The sequence below is a fragment of the Sminthopsis crassicaudata genome, chromosome 6 (genome assembly GCF_048593235.1).
Source record: "Sminthopsis crassicaudata isolate SCR6 chromosome 6, ASM4859323v1, whole genome shotgun sequence".
NCBI lineage: Eukaryota > Metazoa > Chordata > Mammalia > Dasyuromorphia > Dasyuridae > Sminthopsis > Sminthopsis crassicaudata.
In genome coordinates this window covers 17,726,238-17,753,562 of record NC_133622.1, presented here as the reverse complement: position 1 = coordinate 17,753,562, position 27,325 = coordinate 17,726,238, and the positions used below count along the sequence as shown (strand labels likewise).

Here is a 27,325-nt window from a genome sequence, read left to right as displayed (position 1 = left end):
TTCGAATCTTTTCTCTTGGATTTGAACTTTGAAAAGAAAATAAATTGTCTTTCTATATTAATTTGAAACCGACCCAACTAAAAGATAATCGCAGGGCTATTTCTTAATCTTTCCCCTATGCAAGCATGGAAAGCTTAACCATTACTTTAAACTTGTCAAATGCGAATATCTCTATTTGCCTAAATAAGAAAAACACACTCAAACACTAATATACTAATAATGTCTTATTAATGAAATTTTCAATCCATGCTGATCCTACTTTAAACAAACATTGCTAATTTCATGTGCATCCTTTCATATTAAATCAGAGAATCCCATTCTACTCCAAAGAATAAAATAGGCCGATCAATAAATCGGAAATGATAAACCTTTACAATATCTTTCTGCCCAATATAAACTTACTTACTCTTTGATCCATCTGAAAACAAACTACATTTCCACCCTCCGCCCACAGAGTTATTTTGAGTTGGGAAACAAAGGGACACTACATAACTCACATCTGGCTTCGTGGAATTCACTTAAATGGAGGAGTCTATTTATTTCTCTGTTCTCAAGGACAAGAAAATTAGGAGGTTACTCATATTGGGACCACTGTGATATGCTTCCAACACAAAGGTAAGTTTGCAAACCGACATGAGTAATAACGTGGTATTTAAATCTGACCTTTAAAAAGGATGTGAAAACAAGAATATAAACGTAGCAAGCAACATCTGACAAAAGACATTTACATGTTTTACATTTCACTTTTATTTATTCTTTGAAACTGCCCATATTGCAGGGATTTTTTTTTGGGGGGGGTGGGGGAGGAGAAAAATGGAACTGAGCAGATTCATTTTTTTCTACAAAATTATGGTAAAAACTTGCTCAATTTTCTACCTTATTGCTAATAAACCTTACAGGTGCACAGTTTGTAGATTATAACCCCTTAAGGACTGAATGCAGATAGCATGCTGCAAGGTACAAGAAATAAGCTAAAAATGAGCACGTAACTTACATCTGGACCACGACAGTACTAAATGCTGGCGAATGTTTATTACAACATTGAAATGAATGAAGAGAGAAATAGTTCAGTCCTGCAAGGGTTAAATATAAACCCTAATATATTACTGTTTTCTAACAAAGCTGCCACTCAATCCCACATTACAGTGCTTGAAAACAAAGTAGAGAGTCTGGTACAGAAAATTACACACATTTTGTTCAGTACTCATCAGAAACAGCTGCTTTTGAAAGAAAAAGTAAATACCTCAGTTAATAATTGGATATTTTGTTTCATGAAAGACCACCTCTCCCCAGGGGCCCCCGCTCTTCCTGCCATTATTTGGTTTTAAATGGTTAGCTGGTTTCCTCCGTCAAGACTTAAGATGAGAAATCCTCTATGTTGAGAACAGATGATACCAGGTTCATTTAAAAAACAAACAAACCAACCAACTGTCGGTTCTCAAATGATCCTGTGCAGTCAAAGTGAAATAACTAATCACTTATTTAACGAGACTTCAGATGCCAAGGATTAAGACGTTAGCAGCGGTGCGTTAACACAACATCATCCTAGTGTTCAATTTTGAGACTATTTAGAATAATAGCTCTTTTATGAGCATTGTTCTAGTTTTCTTAGTTTTTGTGCCAAGTTCGATGTTTACTACCGACCTATTAGCGACTTTTTTGGAACATGGGCTCAAATTTCTATGTCTATTTTGGGAAACTGCACAAAAGTATATACAATAGTGCTGAAAAATACATATTTGAATATACCATTTATGCCTGTCAAAGGCATTTACCATTCTAGTGACAGAGGCCTTATCCTAAAAAGGACCAACTCTCCAGAGCAACAACAGGAAGAAGCAAAAATTAACATTTAAGTCCTATTAGTAACTGAAAGTTATGTTTAAAAGGGGTACTGAATATATGTTGGAATATATATTTCATAAGAATAGAAAACCGAGGGCCACAAGTTCATGGAATAATTCGTTTTTGTTTTTTTAAATAAAGAAAATATTAATGGAATATATGTTTCATAAGACTAGAAAACCAAGGGCCACAAGTTCATGGAATAGTTTTTTGTTTTTTTAAATAAAGAAAATATTAAAAAGAAAAAAAAGTCTTGACAAAAGAGAAGCTATGACAAACTCCCATATCTCCCTATCTTTCTTTTCCCTCATTCCCCCCAGCACATAATTTAAAGGCTGAGAAAGACAAGTGGGGGAAAAAAAAGCACATTTTTGTTACAACACGTTTTTTAGAATTTTTTAAAAGTCCAGGAATATTGTATATAATATGCTAATGAACAAAGCTGCTGAGGGAAAAAAAAAAGGCATTTAAAACAAATTCAAAAAGTGTAATTTAACACAAGGCAAAAGATGAAAAGTTTTGTATTGTCTAAGGGGGAAAAAATCCCCCAAAATTTCAAAAGTATTATTTTCAAGGAAAAAGCTGTGGTTTCATATACAACATTTATCTGTTGTTATTGGCATCAGAGTAAATCCAACATAATTACATAATTGAATACCAAACCTATTAAGTGAAGGAAATTCGTGGACAATTATAAGTAAAATAGTCCTGAAAATACTTACATGCTTCAAACAAAAACACTGTGTAATGACTGTAGCCACAAGAGAAAAAAAATTAAGGAGGGCAAAGACAAGTAAACAGTTTGCAAGTGAATGCCAGTAAACAGTTTAAAACAAAGAAAGATAAGGCCACAAAGAGTTCCGCCCTTGGTCACAGAAACAGAGAGCCGGTGAGTGAGGCAGTATTCGCTAGTACGAGGAGCTCGCATTTATAATATTGTAGCAAAGAAGGATAGATGTAGTATAAAAAAAGCCTATGAATAATGAGGCAGGCCTATAGGAGAAAAAAAAAACAACACAGTGGTACTGAATTAACAATCAAATTAATTTTTTCCCTTGAAAATGGAAGACAAAATCATTAACCTAGGTAAAAACAACATTTACAGAGGGACAGCCCAAGCAAAACAGGGAAGAAGGAAGACTGAGAAAGAGAAAATGTCCTTAAGATCAGCTTCCTCTGGTCCTTTTGGCAAATGGCCGAGGGAGCCCGTGGCCAACACTGAGGGGATTGTGAGCTTGCACTCCGAAGGGGATGTGGTTCTTGTGTAATGGGACAGTCACAATGCAGAGGTAGTTTTTGATCTAAGAGAGGATGACTGCATTGATAAACAATCTCCTGCCACCCTGTACGGGCACTTCTGGTACTCACACACTCCGATGGTCCTGCCGGCACCTCTGAGAAAGAACACGCGGGCAGTCGGAGCGCAGGAACGGGGACAATGTGAAAATGGCAAGCTCAGAGTGCAAAGCTACAAAACCCACTGAATGCAACCAAATTCTAACAGAAGGGAAAGGAAAGAAAAGGCTTTGGGGGATGGATGCCATCAGGAGGGAGACGATGGGTATCTCAGAGAGGGGTAAAGCAGAAGGGGGTGAGAAAATAGAAGAAGGGATGGGTTACACTTGTATCTTACAACTATCCATTTCTAAGTAATGTATTCCAGCTATTTCAGTGGATCATCTAACAAAAGCATCTTATTATTTTAGGATTACACCAATGTTTAGCCTATGCTACTTAAAAAAAAAAAATAAAAGATGTAAAGGGAATAAAAACATGCTTTTGTAGAGATTTTTCTCATTATACAATAAGGGTCACCACCTACCAGTCCTACTGGTAGCAAATACTTTGCATGATACTTTTGTCACCAGCCAAGAAGGCAAAAACACGCTGCCAAATGAAGCCATTGGGAACATTCCACATTCAAAATAAAATGTTTAACTTACACATAATACAAGTTATGTACAAGATTAGGCGTGAATAAAAATCTGAAAAGATCCTGGAACAGATGGTTGCATTTGTGATTTGAAAGAAAAAATATAAAACCCTTCAAAAACCAATATTTTCTGTCACATGAACAAGTCATTAACATGACTAGATGGTCACATAGAAGTTCTTGTAAATGTTAGAACTTCTTGAGTTACCACTATAAATACATTTTTTTAAAAAAAAGGAAAACACAAAAAAACTACTGACAATGACAGGAAAACAGCACTAAGTTAACATACATTGCATGTATTGCAGGCAAGGAGAGGCATTTTTTTTTTAAAGCTTTTGCACAGACTTCATATAATCTTAAAAAAAATATGCTGGCCTTTACAAGGTTCAACTTGCTGAAATCAAAACAATTTCAGTTCATTAAAAGTCACAAGACTTCAGTTTAAAAAAGGAACAGTTCCAGCCACAGACCAAAAATATATATATTTTTTTAAACTGGAAGAGTATGGTAATTAGATTATAAAAGTACGGTCAGGTATGAAACCTGATTATACTTCAGAGCAAAAGCTCAGAGAAAAAAAAATAAACTATTTGGTAACAAAAGTGTACTATATGTTGTGATACAAAAAAGGTATGGTGAAAATGTACCTTTTACTAAAGCTTATACAAGTTCCTTGGTCCATAAAAACTATGTGATGTTCATCGTTTTCTAAACTTTGTCCCAGCCACATTTCTATTTCTTGCCCTTAAAAAAAAAAACAAAACCAAAACAAAACAAAAAACCAAAAAACCCAGCTGAAAAATAGATTCCCAATAAAGTTTTCATATTTTGACTTTTTTTTTTTTTATTGTGGCTTCTGCTTTTCCAAATCAGTACTTGTAGGTAACAGGGCTCAAAGAGGATTGGTCAGAATGGACACTTTTCCCAGCAGCCACAGAAGCTTGTTCAGTTTTCTCGTATGCGAGCACTGCAGAGTCAGGTCCTAGGTCCCAGCGGTAGTTAGGATACCACCGTGGCTGCGGATGACGTGACGTTGGATGGGTTTGTGCTGACGCTTGTGTAACCTCCCTCGCTGTTTGTGTTTGGTTCGTTAGCGGCCATCAGGCTCGAATTGGCTCGAAGGATCGCTCCGGCCGCGCTGCAGTGTGGCCGTGGCCCTGGTTCCGGCGTATATGTAAAGGTCAGGCTGGTGGAATAGATTATCCCATCATTACGAACCAAAGTTACTGGGACCTGCACTGGCTGACGAACCCACCTCCAGCCTTCTCGGAATGCAGAAATGTCTGGGACGACACACAGCATGCTCTCTGCACATCTGCCGGAGGAAAAACCAGTAAACGTTTTTAGAAACTCCTCGAAATTAATAAAAAGCAACTGGACCCAATGGATGACAATCTCACTTTTCATGATCAAACATGGGCCCAATGAAGTAAAGGAATAAAGAATGATAAAGAGCTATTGTACCTGTACATAGTTTCAGCTTCAACATCCCCAAACCAGACACGTAAATTTGGAGTGAAATTCTGTCCTGTGAGTTCTAGCATTGCTACATCTCCACCACCATTTAACTGTAACACAATCAGAAAACCATTACGAAAGGGCATTTTTTGTAAGTACCAGAAGGAATATTAGACAAAAATCCTTAATATTTCAGTACTCCCACCAACACTATAACAAATTAATAACAAACACCCAAATTGATTTGGTAAATAAAACAAGTTGTGCATGAAAGCAAAGAGCTGAAGTAATTAAATACTTGCTCACCTGAAGACTTTCTACAACAGGCACAGGTGTTACTGGAGCATGGACAGGTCCCATACCCTCATAGAATGTATATTCCGCCTTATCTGTACTAATGATTGTCCAGGAAGCTCCATCATTTATCATCTCTTTATTTGGTTCTTTGGGGCATGGAGTGGCCTGATTTAAAAAAAAAAAAAAAGAATGAGCTGATTTTCTTATTGAAAGATGAATGCCACGTTGATAAAATATACAGAATTCAGAGGGGAAAACCAACACAACTCTCTCTTTCTCCTCCGTCCCTCCTACTCCCCAAATGTGGCTCTCTTGAGGCAGACAACAGCTGGCACCCTTGCTGCAGTGGAGCTGCTGGCCTCCCTGGTAGCTCATGGCCACTCGGCTGACACATTTCAAAGAATACCAACGACTGACAGCCTATCTATTTAATGAATAAAACGACAACACTGTAGCATGGCTAGATGAATGTTTCTAGCAGCCAGATGAGCGTCCATGTTTGGCTGATTGTATTTCACAACAAAGTGGAAGAGAATAAGATTATTCTGGAATACCAAAATGAGGAACTAGTATCACAATGAATATTAGGGTCCTTAGGAACAAGGGCCTGCCACATCTCCACAATGATCAGCATGTACCTCACGTGATGCTCAGAATGAGAATGTAAGATAGCAGTGTCAACATCATCCCCATTTTACAGATGACTTCAGTGACTTGCCCAGGCTACACTGTGGAAGAGGAGCTTCGGAGGGCAGACCTCCTGAAGTCTGGCTCGCTGCTCTTTTCTGTACCCTCATTGTCCCTGAGCTAGCTAGTGTTGAAGGATGGACTAATAGACAACAACACAGAGAGATCTATAAGAACCTCTCAACTGAGGAACCACAAATTTCCCACATTAAAAAGGTTCAATTTCCTCACGACAGCTTCATTGTTATATTTAATTATACTAGAACTATAACATTACAAAAGCTTTGGAAATGGTATTTGTAAAAAATCAAGTGTGACCACAGGGGAAAATCACCTGAATTTGACTTTATCCAAATGCACAGACTTAAAAGAAATGATCATGTTCTACATTTTTCCCATAAATAACTCACTTGAAATTGGATTATTCTCTCTTGGGAAAGGCACAAATACATTCTTTCTGTATCCTTAAGATAAAATGCACATTTATGTAGCTGGGACACTGGATCATCTGCATCTAGTAATGCGGTCTGTTTATCAACTTTTCGAATTATCTATTTCAACAAAAACAAAAGAAAACTCATACATACACAGAAAAATTTACATTTTTAAACTTCTATTAGCTAATAGCAAAAAAAAAAAAACATATACTGTATACACTGTAAGTTCAGTTTATACCTACAGCTCTGAAAATATTTTCAAATATTGGTTAAGGGCAGAAAAATGGAAACAATTCTTGTTCTTAGAGGTATCAAACAGTAGTATCTATTACTTCCTCCCCAGAGATTTTATATAGCAGGATTAGTCAACTATCTCTTCCTCTAGATGACCACTTGAGAATGACTCAACTGTTCTTCTAAAACATAATGATGACAGATACAGAATCTAATAATATTAAGTGCAATAATATAAAATCTAAAGCCATACTACTTCTAAAAAATAAAAAAAAAAAAAACCTGGTAATGACAACTCTAGCCCCCTCCCCCAATAATTCATTAACTGGCAAAGAATAGTTAGTTTATACTTTAGCTTATCATAAAAACAAATTATTAGAATACTATTTCTTAGGTCTGAATGCCATCTGCTTGAGAAAAGATGGACTAAAATATGTAGCAGATACTAAAAAAAAAGTGAATTTGTAATTTAAAAATAAAAGAAACTTCATTCTAGGACCCTATATATATTAAATGTTCTCTACACAGGTGGAGGAGTGTAGAGACTTGCCCTCAATTACGACTTTAATCAGTGGATATTCCCCCAGTGGAAATTCCTTATTTGCATCTCCAAATTCTTAATTTAGCCACTTAGAGGTAAAATACTTGCTATTATAGACAGCTATATACAGGTACATAGACAGGTGATACTTTAGGATATAGAGTGGTAATTAAACTTTGACCAACTATAGCTCCCAGGATATTCTACAAAGCTAACTTATCTCAGACTGTTTAAGTTTAGTTTTCAAGTCTTAATGATATAGATAATGATCTAAGAGGAGGAAGTGACATCTTCGAATCACGGATGATTATAGCTGGCAGTTATTATAAATATTTCCTTTGGCCAAATCTCCATACTGTATCATCGGTCAAATCTTAGCCATATCCTAAATTCAGTGAGATGAGGCAATTTCTAAATATTAAGGTCAACGATAAAGATGATATAGATGATAGTATTTTAAAATACTGCATTTATTTTTAAGCCATTCCACATGAGTATTCTACCTCATAAAAACTTCAACCATGTGCTTGGCTAATCCTATTTCAAAAAGACATCAAGATTACCTTGGAACTTTGGGAGACACCGGGATATCAGGGATTGTGAGTTCCAAAAAAATTGCTGTGAAACCTTAACAAGTAGGTTTACTGGAAAATCTGGTTGTAAGAGCGCTGTAAAAGTACTCTATGAAATCAATAAATTCCAATTTGGTCACATATTCCAAAAATATACTAAACCTTACTGCTGGGGGAACTAATCTTTAAATCCTTCAAGACACAAAGTTCTACAAAATTAAAAAGCCACATGTCCCTATATCCTGATATGCCAGATGACAGAGTGAAGAAATTATCCCAGGATTCAGCAAATGTTTCCTGGAATCTTTAACTGATTACAGCAAGGAGTCACATATGGATTAATTCACCTTTTTGAGGTGAGGTCATCAAGGCATACACAATTACTGTATACTGACAGCCCTTATAAAGGACAATCTTATAAAGACCTCAGTCCCCCTTTCCCCTCAACATTTAAATACCCTCCTCAGAATAGATTCAGCTGTCAACAATAATAACAACAATACACTTGAAGTGAGTCAGAAACAAATGTTTCTTTAAATACATCAGCAATTAATATTTCAAAAACTGTACCAACTAATATCCAAATTCGTCTTGTTTCCTCCTCTCATTTTAGGTCCGGCAGAATCTAATGTGTAACATAACTTTTGGAAATTCCAGATCTCATATTTACCAGTTATGTCACTGCAGGCAAGTCCTGTGACTTCTCTGGACCTCAATTTCTTTATTTGTAAAACAGTAAGGTTGGAGTCGTTTGCCTCGAAAGTATTTTCTAAATCTATCATCTCACAATTTATGGTGTCTCAGCAGCCACTTAATGTAAAAATAATGACAGAACCTAGAACAATGATTCGGATCAAGGAGAAAAAAAATGGGAAACTGTCCAGGTAATTGCTGTATTTGGTTTCTTTGTTGGTTTTTTCATTTTACTATTAGCTCCAGTTTTGCAAAGTTTCATAAAATTATTTAGGCTTTATCTTCATGAGGACATAGTAATGAAATAGCAAATAAAAGCACTTTGCAAAATCATGAGACACAGTAAAAGAAACAGCCAAATAAAAAACCAAACAGAGTTTACCCGACCTGTTTCACGCCAGCTGCTTTTCCCAGCAGAGCTCTGGGGTAGCGACAAACTAGCGCACTGTCTGCTGGGATGCTTGAGAGTGGGAATCAATGGACTATTTCAGGGAATTATGGAACTGTAGTTCAAAAAGAAAGCAATTGTTTAAATGCATAATTATTTTATGCCCTTTTCATTTCTTTAAACAAATGGTCACTTTTAAATCACTTAAATAGTATACTGTGCTGTAGAAAAAGGAAATTATATATTTATATATGTATAGATGTGCCTATGTATATGTGTGTCTGTGTGTATTTGGCCCCAGATGTGAAAACATCTGGAAAGCAATTTTTTTTTTTTGCCTAAGAAATGTAATTTCTCTAATTTAAAGTTTTCCTTCCTAATGAAGCCTTTTACTAATGAAACAAATTACTACTTGACTTCTCAATTGGAATTATGACTTAGCTAGGGCTAGTAATAGTAATAATGCCTATTTCAATATTTCAAGGACCTATGACTTCCTTCCTCCACAATCCCCACTGCAATCACCCAGGCCTTGGAGAATAGTACCAATGAGTTGGACACTGGCCCTATTGAACCCCTTGGCATCCAATTTGCTGCTAGCCAGCCTATCCAACTCCATCTTTCTATAGCTGATGATCATGTGCAGACAGGCCTCCAAGCCAAGCTTGTTCAGCCTAGCCTGCTAAGACTCGCCAGAACTTAGGTTTCCACATGCTGGGCTTCAAGGACTCCATACTATAATGAGGTACTGGGAGAGATAAGGGACAAAGAAGTAGGGGCAAAATGCTTTAATCTCACTAATCAGTACATCATAAGATTTGAAAATGAAGTTAACCTCATGTCCACTGCTTCAACAAGCATTGATTAAAAACACATAAGGAGCTAAGTGCTGGGCACAGAGGCTACAATAAGGGGCTCTTGAGAGGTGTCAGAGTATCAGGTTTGCCATCATTTCCTCTAGAACCATCAGTATGTTTTTAAAAGCACAGGCAAATGTTTCCTGATTTGAATTGGTTGAATTGAATATTGTTAGCAGAAAAGTAAATTTTATTTTAAAACAATCTATTTCCTGAGGGTGGCCTGGTAAAATATGTTTTCAGACCTAACTGGAATTCCTATATTTTTGCATATCTGGAATACCAATCCTCAAAGAAAATATTTAGGCTCAAAATACAGGGTAGAATGAAGCATTTACAGTTAAGCTGGGGCTTTCTAAATGCAATTTATAGTGCCCTCTGCTGAACGATTTAGCCATTCACTCACAATAAAACAGAAAAAAGTTATCTATGAAAAAATACCATATGTATCCATTACAAAGTCCATAAAAATCACTTCTATGATTATTTTACAACTGTATTCTTATCAAAGCATGTAACTAATATATTCCATGTGGCAACACAATTGTAATTTGGTCATTTGTTTGCTGCAAAAATGACTTAGTTTATATATTACTAAAGTAAAAGTGGAACTCTACCAATCTTGGGAGTGCCATGCCTGTAACTGAACACACAAGTTTGACAGTCTGTCCATAATGGATATAGCCGTCTCTCACTGTGAATTCTTCTCCTTCTGATTCATCATCATCCACTGTAGAAAACAAATCAAATTCTGCCATGTTAGAATGCATCAAATGCTTATGAAGATTATACTCAGTGTTTGATTTTAATATTTTTTAAAAGGAATTACAATGTTCAAAATGAAAAATACTGAAAAGATGTTTATACTTACAGAGATGAATATAAAATGCTCCCCACTGTTGTGAACTGGCATGGAAATTCCCTCCTTCTACATGTAAATATCTGGTGCTGACTGTCTGTGATCGAAGCCGATTAAATAATGCCACTTTTGTTCCTGAAGCTATGCACACTGAGAGAAAACATTTTCTATTATTATGTCTTGTTGGCATTTATATTCTATATATTTATCCTATACATTTAAGATATACCCTATATATTTAAGTCTTTTGTTATTTATGAGTATTTATTTATGAGTAAATGGTTTCTGTACAAATGTTCAGAAAGTGAAATGATTTTCTAGTTTTTATGATTCTTGAAAATAGGTTTTATGGAAATCTATCAATCCAAAATGAAAAACTCATCAGTCATTTACAGAACAAGAACATCTGATGTTGACATTAAAAAAGGAGCTAGATGTAGCTCCTAAATTTCACTTAAAAATTGAAAGCAATTCAATAATTGCTTATTATATACAAGGTATTTCTTCCTCATTTAATGGAAAATAAGATCATAAACATGAGAATAAGCTTCCTTCTTTCATCTTCAATGTGAATATTATGCCTAATTACCAGTAAAGTAAATTGTCAAATTCAATAGTACTTACAGTCAGCATTTTTCAACGATTGCTTCTTTTTAGAAGGTTTGGAGATGACTTTGATCCGTTTACTGAGGAACACACCAATGTCGTCACTGTTGCCATAGAACATTTTTACAGATAACATGAAATGTTTTCGCTTGTCTGAGTCAGATATATACAGTGTTTTGGCTGTGCAATAATTCTGTGGAAAGAAATATTTAATTGCACCAAAACTATAACAATGTGCTATCAACAATTTAGAATGGCCATTGCTAGGCTGAGTAATGTTTTAAGATTTGTGATAGTTCACTGAGTATCATCTTATAAACATTAGTGTCCAAATAAAAAAAGTTAAGTTTCAAACTGAAATTGCCTCCTAGAAAATTGGCAAAAACTCTTCACTACTAAGTCTTAAGTTTTGTATTGATTTCCCTTTTTAGCTTTAATATTCAAAAAAGTTAGCCTTGCCTTGCTGATAATACCACTAAATCTTTTAAAATGGCTTTAAAAATGGCTATAGTAGTTCAGTCAGAAGACATTTAAACTTAAAAGTCCATGATGGTCTTTTTACAAAAGAAAAAGGGAAAACTACTTTTATAATAAGATTTTAGTAGTGGTCTTTTTAAAAAGTAGTATATAAAATGTACTTTGATGTGTATTTGCTTTATTTTTCTTTATAAGTAAATATCAAATAAGTTTATGGAAAGGACACTTCACTAATTGTGTCATTAAATTATATAGTTTTTAAAAGGTTTTAAGTATATATATAGAGAGAGACTATATCCACTGAAAATAATGGAGAACCACGACTAATAGGAAACTAACCTTGTTTCACTGAGAATAATAAATGTCAAATGCTTCGAAAACCTTGAAGTTCTATATAAAGGTTGCCTAGTCTATCACCAGAGAAAGGGGCATTTAATGAACCTGAACTGCAACGTGGCACTTATTTTGATATGCTGGGTTGAAAAATCATTCAACCTACTACAATACTATTGTATATAATTGTCTACCAAATTACCAAAAAGCTAACAACTAAAAAGGAACTCCGAACTGGCATAATATCTAGCATTTTATAAAAAATTTTATTTGTTGCTATTTTAAGACCTCACTGAATTTTCATTTTTACAATTTTAGATGTGCAACTTCTTTAGGAACTAAGGAGAAAGACAAATCATTCATTACCTCTTAACTTTTAAATGGGGAAACATAAACATAAAGGGGTTATATGAAAGAAAGAAACTGTTATATCTTCTTGATTTTTTTCTTGGTAAAATCCTCAAATGTGAAAAAAAGTTTTATGTAACAATGTCGCATTTCTTAAATAGGTATATTTTAATTTGGCTTACTTTGATTTCATCACATTTATTTTATTTTATTCTAAGATTAAATCTAAGGTCGAGTTGATGTGATTTTATCCAATTTGTTTGTTTTGGTAACAGAATAATTTAGGAAGTGGATGGTAAACCTCAAATTTTTTTTGTCTGTTTTAATTCACTTTGCTAACTAGATGTACTGCCTTAGTAGCAGAACAAAAATATTGCAGGTTTATCTCAAGATTTTTCAGTAGCAGAAATATTTAAAAATAGAGGTTTGGTTGCCATCTTGAATTTCTTTTTTATATATGATGAGGTTTTTTAGGATTCAAAAGAGCCTTAAAAGCTTGGTGAAGATTTGCTCTGCAGACAGCAAATTTAAGATGAAGCTAATAGTAATAAAAATAAACAAACAAACAAAAAAAAAATAGTACTTTGCACTCACATAGCGCCTTTCATCCAAGGATCTCCAAGCGCTCAAAGATGGCATCTGTAAGCTGTTGTGGCAGGAGCCATGGGTCCGCCATACTTTTAAAGTGACAGCATAGTAGGTCAAATTAGCCTAAACTATGGAATTGTTCTGCAACATAAGACGAGGTCTATGAAAATGAAAATTAATGTACTAAAAGTGTACATATACTAATGCAGGGAGCAAACACTAAGTGTAGCTAAATTAAGGCAGTTACATTCTAATAGGAATAGCTTAATTTGGGATGGAGAGGATAGTTGTATACAATCTAAACAGGAAAGGAGGAAGTAGGGAAGTTTAGCATCATATATTAAGGACAAGTTAAGATGTCATGATAAAACATTGGTTAGCAAACACAAAAGGAAAAAAGTATATGGGATATCTGATCATAAGAACTAGAGGCAAACAAGAGATTTTGTCTTATAAATATAATCAAAGCATCCAAAGGTCATTCTCATGGAAAATTTGAAATTTAATTGTTTCAATCCATCAAGACAGACTTTTAGAAATTTTACTAGAACTACAATACTTACTGCTAGCAAAGGGTTGGTTAAAAGCTATAAGTAATTGGGATATAATGAATGCAAACTTCTCAAATTCCCATAAGAGAAAAACCCCAAAAAGTTACTTTAACCATAAAAATGTTGTCTTTGTAAAAGCTGGAAACTAAGAAGCATATTTATTTCAGCGTAAGATGTTGCTTAATTTAGCTGAAGTAGCTCTAAAACAAAAATACTGCAGGTGACAATTTCCCTAAAAGAGAAGTGTAAAAATATTTAGTTCATTTCCAAAAAGGATATTAAAAGACAATGAAGGAAAGAAAAAGTTGCCAAGGCAAAAAAGGAGGAGAAACAACTCATCTGAATAAAACTATAAATATAAAAATTGATTTTTTTCTGGGTAAAGGACCTAAGATAATACTAGCAAAGGAAATATAGAAAATAAAGTACAAAACAGATGAAAATAAGAATACTAATAATTTAGATATGAAATTCATGAATTAGCTTATTCTAAATTCATTTATATAAGAAACAATTGGGGAAAAGTATTTTGACAATACGTAAATGGTATTGCCCTTAATGTGGGAAGAAACAAAATGCCATTACAAAGAACTAATTCTTTCACTGTTGAACATTCTACTATTCGTACCTTGCTTGTCTCATTTTGTTTGATAAAGTTCAGATGCAAACAATCTTTAGATAAGTCACTATGCTTCTGTTAATCTTTTTATATTAAAAACTTCAAAAGAAGTGGCTTTGTAAAATAGTCTCCACATAAACAAAGAAATAAGAAAAGTGGTGGTGATTCTAAAGATGGTAGGGTTGAAGAGTTTATTATACAAAGATCAATTCATGCTGACCAACCATTTCTTTACATCACGAAGCACAAGAAAATGCATAATATCTCTTTCTTTGAAAAACTGCCTTCTCTTCGGGTGGCATATAAAAAGTTCTACTTGACTTTCCTATGAAGTATAGGTTTCTGTAAACCTTGTATCCAGAAAACCATTAACTATAACATATAACACTTTGTCAGTATTAACATATAATGAATTCTTTAGAACAGCCTGCTGTTTTAAATATTAAGTATTACTATCCATATTTACAGAACATGGAAGTCAGGTTTAGCAGTCACACAGCTAAATCAAAATTTGAAACTAGATCTAAGCAGTGTTCTTTCCACCTTCCCACAGTATCTTACATCGTACCTTTCAAAGTCAATTAAAAACACAAAACTATGATCTAAAAGTTAGTTCTTTATAAATTTGTGATTAATTACACCTTTTGGTACACAAAATATAAGTATATATTCAAAGTATGACTATGGATGGAGCAATGGTAAATATTATTTTCTCTGAATCTTTTTTTACTGTCAGAATCAAATGTTTGCTTTATTTTAATTTCTTTTCCTAAATAAATGTTAGTCACGTTTTTTCCTTGCTCTTCATTAACCTCCTGTCACTTCATTTATCACTTATAATGAACAACAGGGAATGTAGCTATCTCAGGAACTGCTAAGCAACAAACCGTTTCATCATACTTTCCAATGCCATGTTATCAGTTATTAAATATTCTCCTAGGATGATTTTTATTCAAATAATGGTTGTAAAGAAGTAATCTGGATAATCGTTTCACAAATAACATTTCGTGTGGGTCAGAGTATGCTGAGCACCTAGACCAGGACACACAGAGCTTCTACCTCTTGTTTCTGTTCTACTGTGAAAGACTGAGAGCTTTGGGAGGACGTGCTGTGGGAAACTGCACAAGGACCAGGGATTCACTCATATCGAAGTCTCAGGGAAGAAAGCATAAGAACCTCCCTGTCTCCTTCTGGGGCAAAGCAAGTGCCAGAGAGCAGCTCTGGAAGGTGAGGGTCCCCAAGATGGATAATGGTGTTAATTGGTCAGCCAGCCCGGGAATGACCGAGGAGCTGGAGTTCTTGGCTCCCAGCCATTTGTGTCACTTAGCTGTTTCACTATCTCTAAGGGTGGTTTCTAATTGCACCACTCAAACACATCTTGAGCAGCTATAGGTAAATCAAACAAAAAAATTAATCCACTCTAAGACACATACTTTTAAAAGTATTTACTTTGCTAAATTAGTAAAAACTTTTCACAGTAAATTAAAATTACATTTCTCTACATAAAAAAAAAATCAAATCTTAGAAATACATTGGAGACATTGAATTGGTTGGGAATACAAAGGAAAGTGTGTACAGTGCCAAGAGAACTCACTGATGTGGGATTTAACTTGGACTTGATTTAAAACTATATAGTCAAAGTCAGGTAGATACACATTCTAAGGCTCATTGAGGAGAGAAAAAAAAAAAAAAGGATGGTTAACTTGCAATGTGTTCAATTTTCATTGTGAGATTTAGTAGATTTTTTTTTCTTTAACATCTGTTTGATGTCGTTAAGTTGCATTTGGTTATATACTATCTAATTTAAAATGAACTATTTTAAAAGGAGTTCAGAGTAGTTAAAAAAATGAAAAGCAAAAGCTTAAGCAGCAATACAAGTAAAACTTCTATTACATTTAAAGCTAAATGGGAGAAATTAACATTTGAATAGCTAATAAAAAAATGAACCAAAAAAAACTATTAAGATTGTTAGAAGTAAAGAGTTAGTTATTTCCTGAATATAAAAGAAGAAAGAATTAAGTTAGACATTAACACAATGTGTTTGAAAGTAAGGTCAACTAGCTAATGGAATAATTTGCTAAAGAAAGAAATTTAACTATTATCACAAAAAAGTTTTGAAATAAAGCTTTTCAAAAACAGTTTTTGAACAAAGTTTTTCTCCTATGCCTAGCATTATTTTGTTCTATATATAAGACAAACACTTTTTTTCTAATATGTTTAGCTTAGAAATGTGAATCGTTCAGAATTTATTGGAGAGTTTTTCCTGCAAAGAGATTAGTATTTGTTTCTATAAATTATGATTATGCTCCAAAAAAGCTGATGGAAAATTAACAATTAAACTAAACATTCTACAATTGCTAACTCATAATACATTGTTAATGGCTTTAATCAGAAATCACAAATTCCCTGACCCAGTGAGTTCTGTCACCTTCCTGATAACCTCAGCGTATGTCCAACATATATGTCCAGTATAAGCCAACAGAGACCTCAAGACTTAGCCCCTTATATATACACTAGTAGCTTAACACAGACCATTCAAATTCTGACAAGTATTTGGTTAATTTTTCTAGTACAGAAAGAATTCTGATACCTATAATTGTCATCCTCCAAGTTAAATGAATTGATGCCATAATGCCCCTCATACAAATATATGTACATGTCTTACTATACCTTTCCTTCCAAGTTCAACTGCTGCATTTCTTGGTCGCTATTTCCTATTCCAATAAATGCACATGGCTGAGATTCTTGTTCAGAAGAACCATCACGTTCCATTTGCTCTTTTTTTTTCTTCCATCCACTGCCCATAAGATATACACAAGGAGGAGGACAGAAAAACCTGAAGACAAAAACCAAAAGTGAGCTATATGAAAACATTTAAATTTAAAATTGTCAATAAATGAGACATAACTGAACCTCATGAAAAGGAATCTTCACATACTCAAACTGACGTGCTTTCATCTATCTCTTGGGTTTGTAAAAAGTGAAGTAAACATGTATGTTTGAGTTAGGTATCATTCAAACAATCTATAGATTCTTTAGGACAAGACAATTTGATTATACATACTTGCACACAGAGTACACTGGTAAAGCTAATCAAATATAATTTGGCTTTATTTATTGGGACCTAACACATCAGTTGATGTATTTTAGTCTTCATCTAAACAGTCTTTGCTGCAAGAAGATTTTATTATAAGAAATTAGCTACATAACACATTCATGGAGTGTACCCACAATATAATATTATAATCAATCTTCTGGTATACATCTATTTTTGAGGTTTATTGATAAGATTTCACTACATGACACTACAATACTCCCTTCAGAGTGTAGAAGTGATCCTGGGCCTTAAACACATAATGGGAGCCCGAGCGCTGGGCAGAGCCAATTCCACAAAGCACAAGATTTGTATTCCAAAGTGTATACAAAGCACAGTAGAAAGAGGAGGCTGACATAAGATTGATCAGGTTGGAGACTTTTCTCAATAGACACCAAACAGGTACGCTGGCAGGGATGTTCTCATGAAATACTTAAGAATATGGTCCTAAGACAGAAACCGTCTTTGCTAACATCAAGAAGGAATAAAAGGGTAAATTTGACAGAAGCTCAAAAAAAGCTTCCAATGAGTGATAGCTGCCTTCTTTTATCTGCTACAGAAAGGAGTGACTTAAAAAAAAAGTCAATCAGCAATTATTTATAATGTGCTTACTATATGCCAGACTGAAAAATAATGTACTATAAAAAGTGCTATAACTCTGACTACTTAATTTGGTGTCATCAAGAACTGATCATGTGAATGGCAGGGCTGTTTGACAATTTTTAGGGTCTTAATAAAGAAATTATGTATATTATATATATGAATATGATAGTGTTTTGTCATAATTACATTAACATCTACTATAGTTTTCTTTTTATTTTAAAACATTTCATTAAGCTTGGTACTTGATTAAGTTGGTCAACTTAATACCTTTCTAACTAAAGGTAACTATCTCTACTTCAATGGTGTGGAATATTTCTTTTCATATTTATGTTATGATTACTAACTTATTAAATAAATAATAGAAAATAGCTATTTAATAATCTCATGATTTTAACCTCTGTTGTATTTTTTTGGGGGGGGTTGGAGGGGGGAATCCTTTTCATGCAATATCCTATTTATAAAATGATGTGACTCAGCCTATCCAAAGGTGAGGATTAAAGCAGATTTAATACATTAAAACAAACACAGGTGATTCCAACTTGAATTTTCTAATAGCAAATAGCCTAATTATAATTTCAATTAAAATATTGTTTTTAAATTACTGGAAGGCATTTGAGCATGACTATCATAGTTGATAATTCTACAAATATCACACTGCATGTACTCCATATATGAGGTTTTTTGTTCAATATAATACAAATTGATATACCATTAGGAGAAATGAAATATAAAAAATGATATTCTTCAGATAAAAAGAACAAGACAACAACGTTTGGTTATCCCTTTTTGCAGAGTTCATGAGGACCATGCGTGAAAAGATCACTGTAGAACTGTTTTAGAAAAGGAGGAGAAGGTAAAAAGTTATAAGAATTTTCCCTAGATTTTCCAAACCAAGTCAATATATATTTTGATTCTCAGCAACTTCAAAGCAAACAAACATAGGAGAGAGATGAAAAATAACAGTACATATGGCTCAGAACTGGAATGCATTAAAGGGTAAATACTAACAGACTATTTAAAAGCCTCATGCCCACGGATTAAGAAGCACAGAGTCTGAGAGCCATAAGGGAATTTGGGAGTCATTGAGTTCCACTCATACATGAGTTCTACTCATATATATCCCAAGAAGTGATTGTTTAGAACCTGTCTGAAAACCTCCAAAGATTTCTTGGGAAAGGACATTCTACTTTTGGACAGCTCTACAGTAAATAAGTACTTCTAAGCCCAAGGTGAAATTTGTTTCTTTTCAATCCCTATAATTTGTTCTGGATTCTGCTCTCCAGAATGAGATATATAGAAACAATTAGAAAACTGAATAGTAAAAATGCAATAATATTTGTTAAAAAAAAAAAAAAAAGAAAAAGAAAAGAAAAGAAAACCACATACTGCCTCTCACACAGTAGAGAATTACTAAATACTTGTTCCCTCCCTACTTGTCCAAAGTGAAAATCAGTATCAAATTTGAAAAAAAATATTATCTTTAGATGAGAATCAACCTCTGTAAGCATTTGTAACACTAGTTTGACTCACTGATAATGAAAAAGGGAAAGGAAAAAAACAAAAAACACCTCTGATTATCAGTATTTCCTAATAAAGTTCAACTGACTGCAACAAAGTGGGCCCAAAAAAGAAGGAAATTGTCTTAGTCAGCTAATACTCAATCCCTTTGCCAGGTGCAGAGACAGAGCAGCCAAGATTAATAACAGCTTAAAATACAAATTCGTATGTAAAACACTGTAGGTGAAGAAGGCAGAAAGTTAGAGACAGTATAATCAATTTAAGATAGCAAAAAGCAATGAAATGAAAAAAGGTCTAGAGTTCATCAATTGATAAATCGTTAAAGGATATGAAAAGACAATTTTCAGCTGAAGACATTAAAGCTATTTCTAGTCATATGAAAAAAAAAAATGCTCTAACTCACTACTGATTAGAGAATTGCAAATTAAGACAACTTTTACCGAAAAAACCAACCCCAATACATTTGATAGAATAAAATATATCCAGATACAAAAATGTAGATACCCTTAGTCTCTAAAATTTACCAAACAACAATTTTATTATTGATTCATTTAACAACTATTACCAATTATCAAATACTTAGTCAATCCCCAGGGCCAGCTTGAAAGCCAATCAGGATATAAACATAAATATTAATCACCTAATAATCATTAAAATTTTGAAAATAAAATTTTTTCCAATGTACATTGACTATAAAAAGTAATTTAACAAATGGGGGAGGAGGGTTCCCTAACCTACTTTTCATTCAGGATAAAAGTCGAGGCTAGGATAGAAACAATCTCAGGTCATTTCAGATTTGGACAAATGCCTCATAGGTTTGAGTTGGGTTGGGAATGATTCCAAATATTTCAATCATTAAGTCAGTTTTAGTTTACAGCTCTAAGAGGTATCCTGAGCCTGCTATAGAAGAAATTCAACAGCAAGATGGGCTTTTTCAGTTCTAGTATCAAGGGGTTTAAAGATTAAGGGCAAAGTCATCAATCATCTAGAGATAGTGTTGTTGTTTTTTTTAATCAATCAGTAATGTTACAGATCTGCAAATTATAAGTGTAAAATAAGAGTAACACTTCAATATGTCAACAGATCCAACACTAAAAGAAATCATTCAAATACAACTAATCATTTTAATAAGCAAATTTACTTAATTGTATGAATATCTGGAAAAAAGGTGCAATGATAACTCTAAAAGACTAAGATAAAGAGTATGAAAATAGAAAGTTTGATAGATCCCAATAAGTTGAATGGAAATCCTGCTGCTTTTAATACCATAATTACTTATAACTTTGTACCAGATTTTATGTGAAATTGTTCTATAAACCTTAAAATAAATGAAAGCAGAATAAACATACCAATTAAAAAAAAATGCTTTCCCCCCACAACAATCCTATGGGGTAAGTAATGCAAGTATTACTAGTCCACTAAGGAAACTGTGGCTTAAAAAAGCCTTGCTGTACAGCTTGAAAAGGATTTCAGCTGGGATCTGAATTCAAGTCTATTCACACTAAATTTGCTAGACTTTTGACCACTATATCATAACGTCCCTCAAAAAATCTGTGTAATAAAGTGCCATATATATTTCAGCTAAAACTACTGATAATCTAATATGTCTTTAATAAAGACATGAAGTTATGAAGTTGCAAAATACAAATCGAGAGATTTGAAGACACAAATAATTTTGCTTTTATTTAGCTGTCAAACTATTAAAAACCAGTGCTACTTTTCCACTAGGTGGCGATAAACACACAATTTAGATTTAATTTATAGCAGACAATTTTAGCAATTCCTTTATTTCTAAAGAATTAATTTTTTAAAAACCTAAAATATTGAAATGGATTACAATTTAGGTTCAGAAAGACACATGGTGTCAAGAAATGCTCTTTGACTAAACAGTATCACAAAGGGTAGGCACAGGGTAGTAATTATATTTGCACAATTCTGTGTTTTCCATAAAAGTCATACTTAATCACAAGTGCACTAACCAAAAAATAGTGTTACTATCTTCCCATAATTCCTGGACAACTGTCACTTTTGCCAATTTGCTGGATGTGAAGCAAAAGTTTTGATTTGCATTTCTATTTATGAGTATTGGTCTGGCACATTCTTTTATATGGTTATTAATATGTAACTCATTTTAAACAACTTTATAACATTTTATTATCATCTGTTGAGTTAAGGTATCTGTATGTCTCCCTTATTTCTAAAAGTAATAATTTGTCGTAAAATTTATAAAAGCATTTTGTATGCTTTTCTAGATTATATATTAATGGTACCACTATAGTTTTTATTTGCTTTATCCTTCTTTGGTTGAGGTATAAAAATTATATTCATGTTATCTTGGAAATTTAACAGAGATCTCTGCTTCACTCAATTTGACTCGGTTTAGTTTGTCTTGCAATTCTTATTCAGAGACGTCTGGATTCCATTAGATATCTTGGAGATCGTCTTCCCTTCTATCAAGAATATGTTCCCTGCTGATCTATTTGCCTGGACTCAAGGATTCCAATTCAATTTTCTCCTCCTGAGATCTCTGGTAATTTCCTCATAAAATCCTATTAGTTATTTTTACTTTCCCCTTTGATGGCCAATTAACCAAAGATAGACTTCCCACATAGTCTATTAGCTTTTATTAGTTAATAACTTTCAGTTACTGTTAACTTTTTGCCAGATTCGACTCCTGGTCCAACCTGGGGGGAAACTAAAATAGATACCAGTCCCCTCTCCTTTGGACCCCCATGGTGACCCCAGCCCTGTCTCTTTATCGAGTGTTCCTGCATCGGGCAAACTCTGCTAAGGGAGCCTTCATTCTCACCTTTCTTTCATTCCACCTAATAGTGGTATTGTTTGCTGGCACAAAATAGGGAGGAAGGCATATGGTCACAGGGGGAGCATTAAGACACTGAAGAAGATAAGTCCAGAGGACGAGCTAAAGAGCTGATCTGCAAAGCTATAGCAGGGCATGGGCAGTGATGGAGCAGGAGGTGCCGTGCAAGCTTGTACAGGGCTCACACTAACAGACAACTGCCCTGCTTTACATGTTGCACAAGATTCTAACGTCACAGAGCACTGAGGAGTCCTGGGAAGGAGAACAAGTACCTAAGACTATAACTTGACCCAGAGGTCTTTCAACAAAGTCAACATGCCCAGGAGTGAGAAGCCATTTTCAGTTATGTTTTCAAGTTTCAGGAGCCGCAGGCGGCCGGTTAGAACCATTTTGAAACTGAATCAGCTGGGAAGAAGGATATTTTGGAGAAAATTCAGGATCTTTTCTCCTCCTCTTGGGTATTCTAAAGATAGTCTACACAGAGGTCACTGAATTTTCTTCCAGAAACTAGTGAAACAGGCATTTTCTCATATCCTGGGGGTGAATATAGTAATTACTCTCACTAATTCTTCCATAGACTATATCTTCAATGAAATCCCCTTGAGTACCTTCTACAAGTGCTCCTAATTCCGGGTAGAGAAGTACTGTGTGTGAGCAGTAGCAAGAACTGCTGGGATTTACTGTAACAGAGGAGGGGGCAGTCTTAGCATCAGACAATCTGGCAGGTGAGTGTAGGAAGGACAGGACTGGAGAGATCAGAGACAAGGAAACAGTGACTGTGATAGTCGAGGCCTTTGCCAGAGTGGAGGAGCATCAGAAGAGACAGAAATCCACAGGCCTGCACTGGACGGGGGAGAGCAGAGAGCCAGCTTGTCAGCCTGGGTGACCGAGAGCACAATGGTGCTCTCATCACTAACATGGAACTTCAGAAGGGAAGACAACTTTGGGGGGGAGGGGAGCAAGGTGAGGGTAGTTAATGAATTCAGTTTTAAACTTAGTGAGTTTGTTACCTATGGGATATGTAACTTGAGGTGTGTAAAAGGCAGTTGGAGATGTGAGGAAAGAGATATGGACTGGACAAAAATGTCTGACAATTATCTGCAGAGATGATCCTGTAAGCTTTTAGATCTTGAACCACAAGTTCATGAAGCAAAACAGAACGGGGCCCATGAAAGGGCCTTGGAGGAATACCCAGAGATACCAGGAAAAATCAATGTAACAAAAAGCTAGAAAGAGAAGAAACAATGTGGAAATGCGTGACAGTGTCGGAATCTGCAGAAGGGTCAAGAAGGGCCAAAAAGAGTCACCAGACTCGCTAATAAGAATGACTAACTTTGGGAAAGCAGTTTCAGTGGAACAAGGTTAGAAGCCAGATGATCGAGTTAGGAGGAGAGAGAGTTAAGGATGTAAAAGTTCCAAATATACATGATCTTCTTAAGGATGATAACCACAAAACGGGGGGTAAATAGCCCTTTTAGCTAGTAAGGCCAGCCACATGGCTCAAGTGAGGAGTGTCTCTGGTGGTTGTTTTATTTTTAAATAATGGGGGAGACATGAATGTGACTGTTATCAACAAGGAAGAAACCAACAGAAAGAGACTGAGGATTAAGTGAGAAAGTAGGGATGACAGAAGGAACATTTTGCCAAAGACAATAGTATATAGAAAGATTTGCCTTGATACAGAGAAGGGATACTTTGTAAGTACGACAAGGATGAAGGAAATGATTGTAGAACGCTTATGAGATGAGAAGGAAAGGAAAAGAGAGAACTTTGCAAGAGCTGCTTCAATCAAAAAAATAAATAAATAAATAGAATGACAACCTTCTCAGTGGAGAGAGTGGGGGGAAAGGAAGCTGTGGGAGGGATGAGGAGGGATGAAAAGGCATGGAAAATGGCTTTGCTAGTGGGAGAGTGAATAATTGAGGATTAAAGGGATCCCCTTGTCCCAATGGAGGCCCATTTGGAAGGAACCTAAGGAACCATATTTCATTCCATATTTTATACATACAGAAATTAGAACCCAACAATTCTCCTTTTCAATCCTGAAATACTTTCTCTTTCTCTTCTTTTCCATAGTTCATGTAGTTCCGTACTTGCATGTTTCAGTTCTTTTCATATCATGGGATGTAATTCAAATAGGTTGGATAATTTGAATTCAAGGACAACAAAGTGTTTTCTTCCTATTAACTTAATTTACCTGGATATAAAAATTCCCTATTACTCATTTTCATTTTACCTTTTCTAGTCCAAACATCATTTTCCTTGGAAAACACAAAATAATGAGTTGAACTATTAATGAATCCCATGGGATCCAGCACAAACTAACCAGAGGAAAAATAATATCTTTAAATGCTTACATCAATAAAATGAAGAAAGAACAAATCAATGAATTGGGTAAGCAATTAAAAAAACAAAACAAAACAAAAACCTAGAAAAAAGAGCAAATTAAAAATCCCCAATTAAACAGCAAATTGGAAATTAAAGGTGAGATAAATAAAACTGAATAAGAAAATCATTGAGTTAATAAAATTAAAAGTTAATTTTTATGAGATAAATTGTTGGTTAACATAAAGAGAAGAAAACCAAATTACAAATATCAAAAGTGAAGAGTGAATATATCACTAATGAAGATGAAATCAAAACATTAATAGGCATTATAATGACCAGTTATATGCCAATAAATTTAACAAATTACGTGAAATGGGTCTACAAAAATATAATCTGCTTGAATGAACATAAGATAAATTAAGGAAAAAAGGAAATAAAATATCTTAAAAATTATATATTTTAGAAAAGAAATCAACCAGACCATAAATGAGCTTCCTAAGAAAAAAACTTAGGAGCAGATGGATTTACAAACGAAACCTACCAAATATTTAAAGATCAATTAATTCCAACTGTTAACTAAGTAATTTAGATTAATAAACAAAGAAGTTCTATCAAATTCACTTTGTGAAACAAATATGGTACCAATACTTAAACTAGGAAACAAAAACAGAAAAAGAAAATTAAAGAATAACTTAATTGATGAATGGGGATACAAAATGAAAATACTAGCCAGGAGACTGCAACAATGTACAACAAAGATATACATGGTGACAAAGTGGGATTTATACCAGGAATGCAGGGATGATTTAAAATACAAAAAAACTATTAACATAAATGATTATATCAATACTAAAAATCTACTAAAAACCATATGATTATTTCAATAGATGCAGAAAAGGCTTTTTTTTTGACAAAAACACATTTGTTTTTGTGAAAAACACTTGAAAGCATAGGGTTAAATGGATTTTTTTCCTTAAAATGAAAAGAAGCATTTACCTAAAACCATTAGCAAGCATTATCTGTAATGGGGATAAACTAGAAGACAACTTCCCAATAAGATCAAGAGTAAAACAAGAATAAGCATTGCTATCAGTATTGTTTAATGTTGTATTACAAGTTGTATTACAAGCAATAGCAATAAAAGAAGAAAAATAAATTGAAGCAATCAGAATAGGCAAGGAGGCAACAAAACTATATTGCAGATAACATTATGATATACTTAGAAAATTCTAGAGTTCAAGTACAAAATTAGTTGAAACAACTAATGATTTTAACAGAGTAATAGGACATAAAATAAAGCCACCTAAATCATTAGCATTTCTATATATCATCAACTAAACCTTGCAAGAAGAGATAGTAAAAGATACCCCACTTAAAATGCTGTAGATTGTACAAAATATTACTTGCTAAGACAAATTCAGGGACTGTATGAATATAATTATAAGACATTTTTTATACAAATAGATCTAAATAATTGGAGAAACATTGTTTATGGTTGGGAAACATAGCCAATATTTTTTAAAAATGATAATTCTATTTAGACTAATCTATTCAAGGCCATTCAAATTAAATTACTTAAAAATTACTTTATTGAACTAGAATAAAATTTATTTGGAAGAGCAAAAGGTCAAGAACAGTGGTCCTCAAACTTTTTAAATAGGGGGCCAGTTCACTGTCCCTCAGACTGTGGGAGGGCCGGACCATAGTAAAAACAAAAACTCACACAAAAACTTTCAGCCCATTTACCATAACCTAGTGGGCTGCATTTGGCCCGCGGGCCATAGTGTGAGAAACCCTAGTCAAGAATATCAAAGGAATTAATGAAAAAAAAATGTAAAAGAAGGAAATTTAATAATGCCAGATTTTAAACTGTATTATAAAGCAATAATTACCCAAACTATCTGATATTGGCCAAGAAACAGAAAGTGGATCAATGGAACTGAGTAGATACACAACTTGCTGTACTGAAAGATTATAATAACTCTATATTTGATAAATGCAAAAAACTTAAGCTTTTATAGTAAGAGTACGCAATTTGGTTAAAATTGTTGGTAAAACTGGAAAGCAATCTGGCAGAAACAGGGTATATTCTGGTATCTTATACCATTCACCAAGATAAAGTCAAAATCAATAAATGACCTAGCTATAAAGATCTCATAAGAAAATCAGAAGAACATAAAATACATTATCTATCAAACTAATGGACAGGAAAAGAATTTATAAATAAACAAGAGAGATATTATTATGAGATGTAAAACGGATGATTTTGATTACATTAAATATAAAAGTTTTTGTATGAATAAAACCAATGTAGCCAAAATTAGAAGGAAAACAAAAAATTGGGGGAAATTCTTTATAGATCAGTTAAAGGTCTTATCTCAAATGCATAGAGAAATTTTGTCAAATTTATAAGAATATGAGTCATTGCCCAATTGATAAATAATCATTTTTTTTTTGATGAACAGGCAATTTCTTGATGAAGAAATCAAAACTATATATAATCATATAGAATAATGATCTAAATCATTATTGATTAGAGAAATGCAAATTAAATCAACTTTGATATAATTTCTCATACCTATCAGACTGGCCAAAATGACAGAAGGAGAAAATGACAAATGTTGATGGGGATATG

General features: G+C 33.9%; 1 protein-coding gene across 5 annotated transcripts in view; it reads right to left on the bottom strand.

Annotated features, from left to right (window-relative positions):
* Positions 1–723: 723 nt before the first annotated feature.
* The window catches only part of RBPJ (recombination signal binding protein for immunoglobulin kappa J region), a 100,921-nt gene continuing 74,319 nt past the window's right edge, over positions 724–27,325 (bottom strand). For 4 of the 5 annotated variants that reach the window (XM_074274490.1, XM_074274491.1, XM_074274492.1 and 1 more), the window contains 8 exons: positions 16,997–17,162; positions 11,429–11,603; positions 10,817–10,954; positions 10,563–10,675; positions 6,634–6,774; positions 5,546–5,701; positions 5,246–5,349; positions 724–5,096 (listed from right to left, as the gene is read on the bottom strand). In XM_074274490.1, the coding sequence (XP_074130591.1) occupies positions 4,781–5,096; positions 5,246–5,349; positions 5,546–5,701; positions 6,634–6,774; positions 10,563–10,675; positions 10,817–10,954; positions 11,429–11,603; positions 16,997–17,162 (1,309 nt within the window). In that variant the 3' untranslated portion in view covers positions 724–4,780. Of the gene's footprint in view, positions 5,097–5,245; positions 5,350–5,545; positions 5,702–6,633; positions 6,775–10,562; positions 10,676–10,816; positions 10,955–11,428; positions 11,604–13,162; positions 13,984–16,996; positions 17,163–27,325 lie in introns of those variants that run through there. The other variant, XM_074274495.1, reaches the window with a different exon arrangement.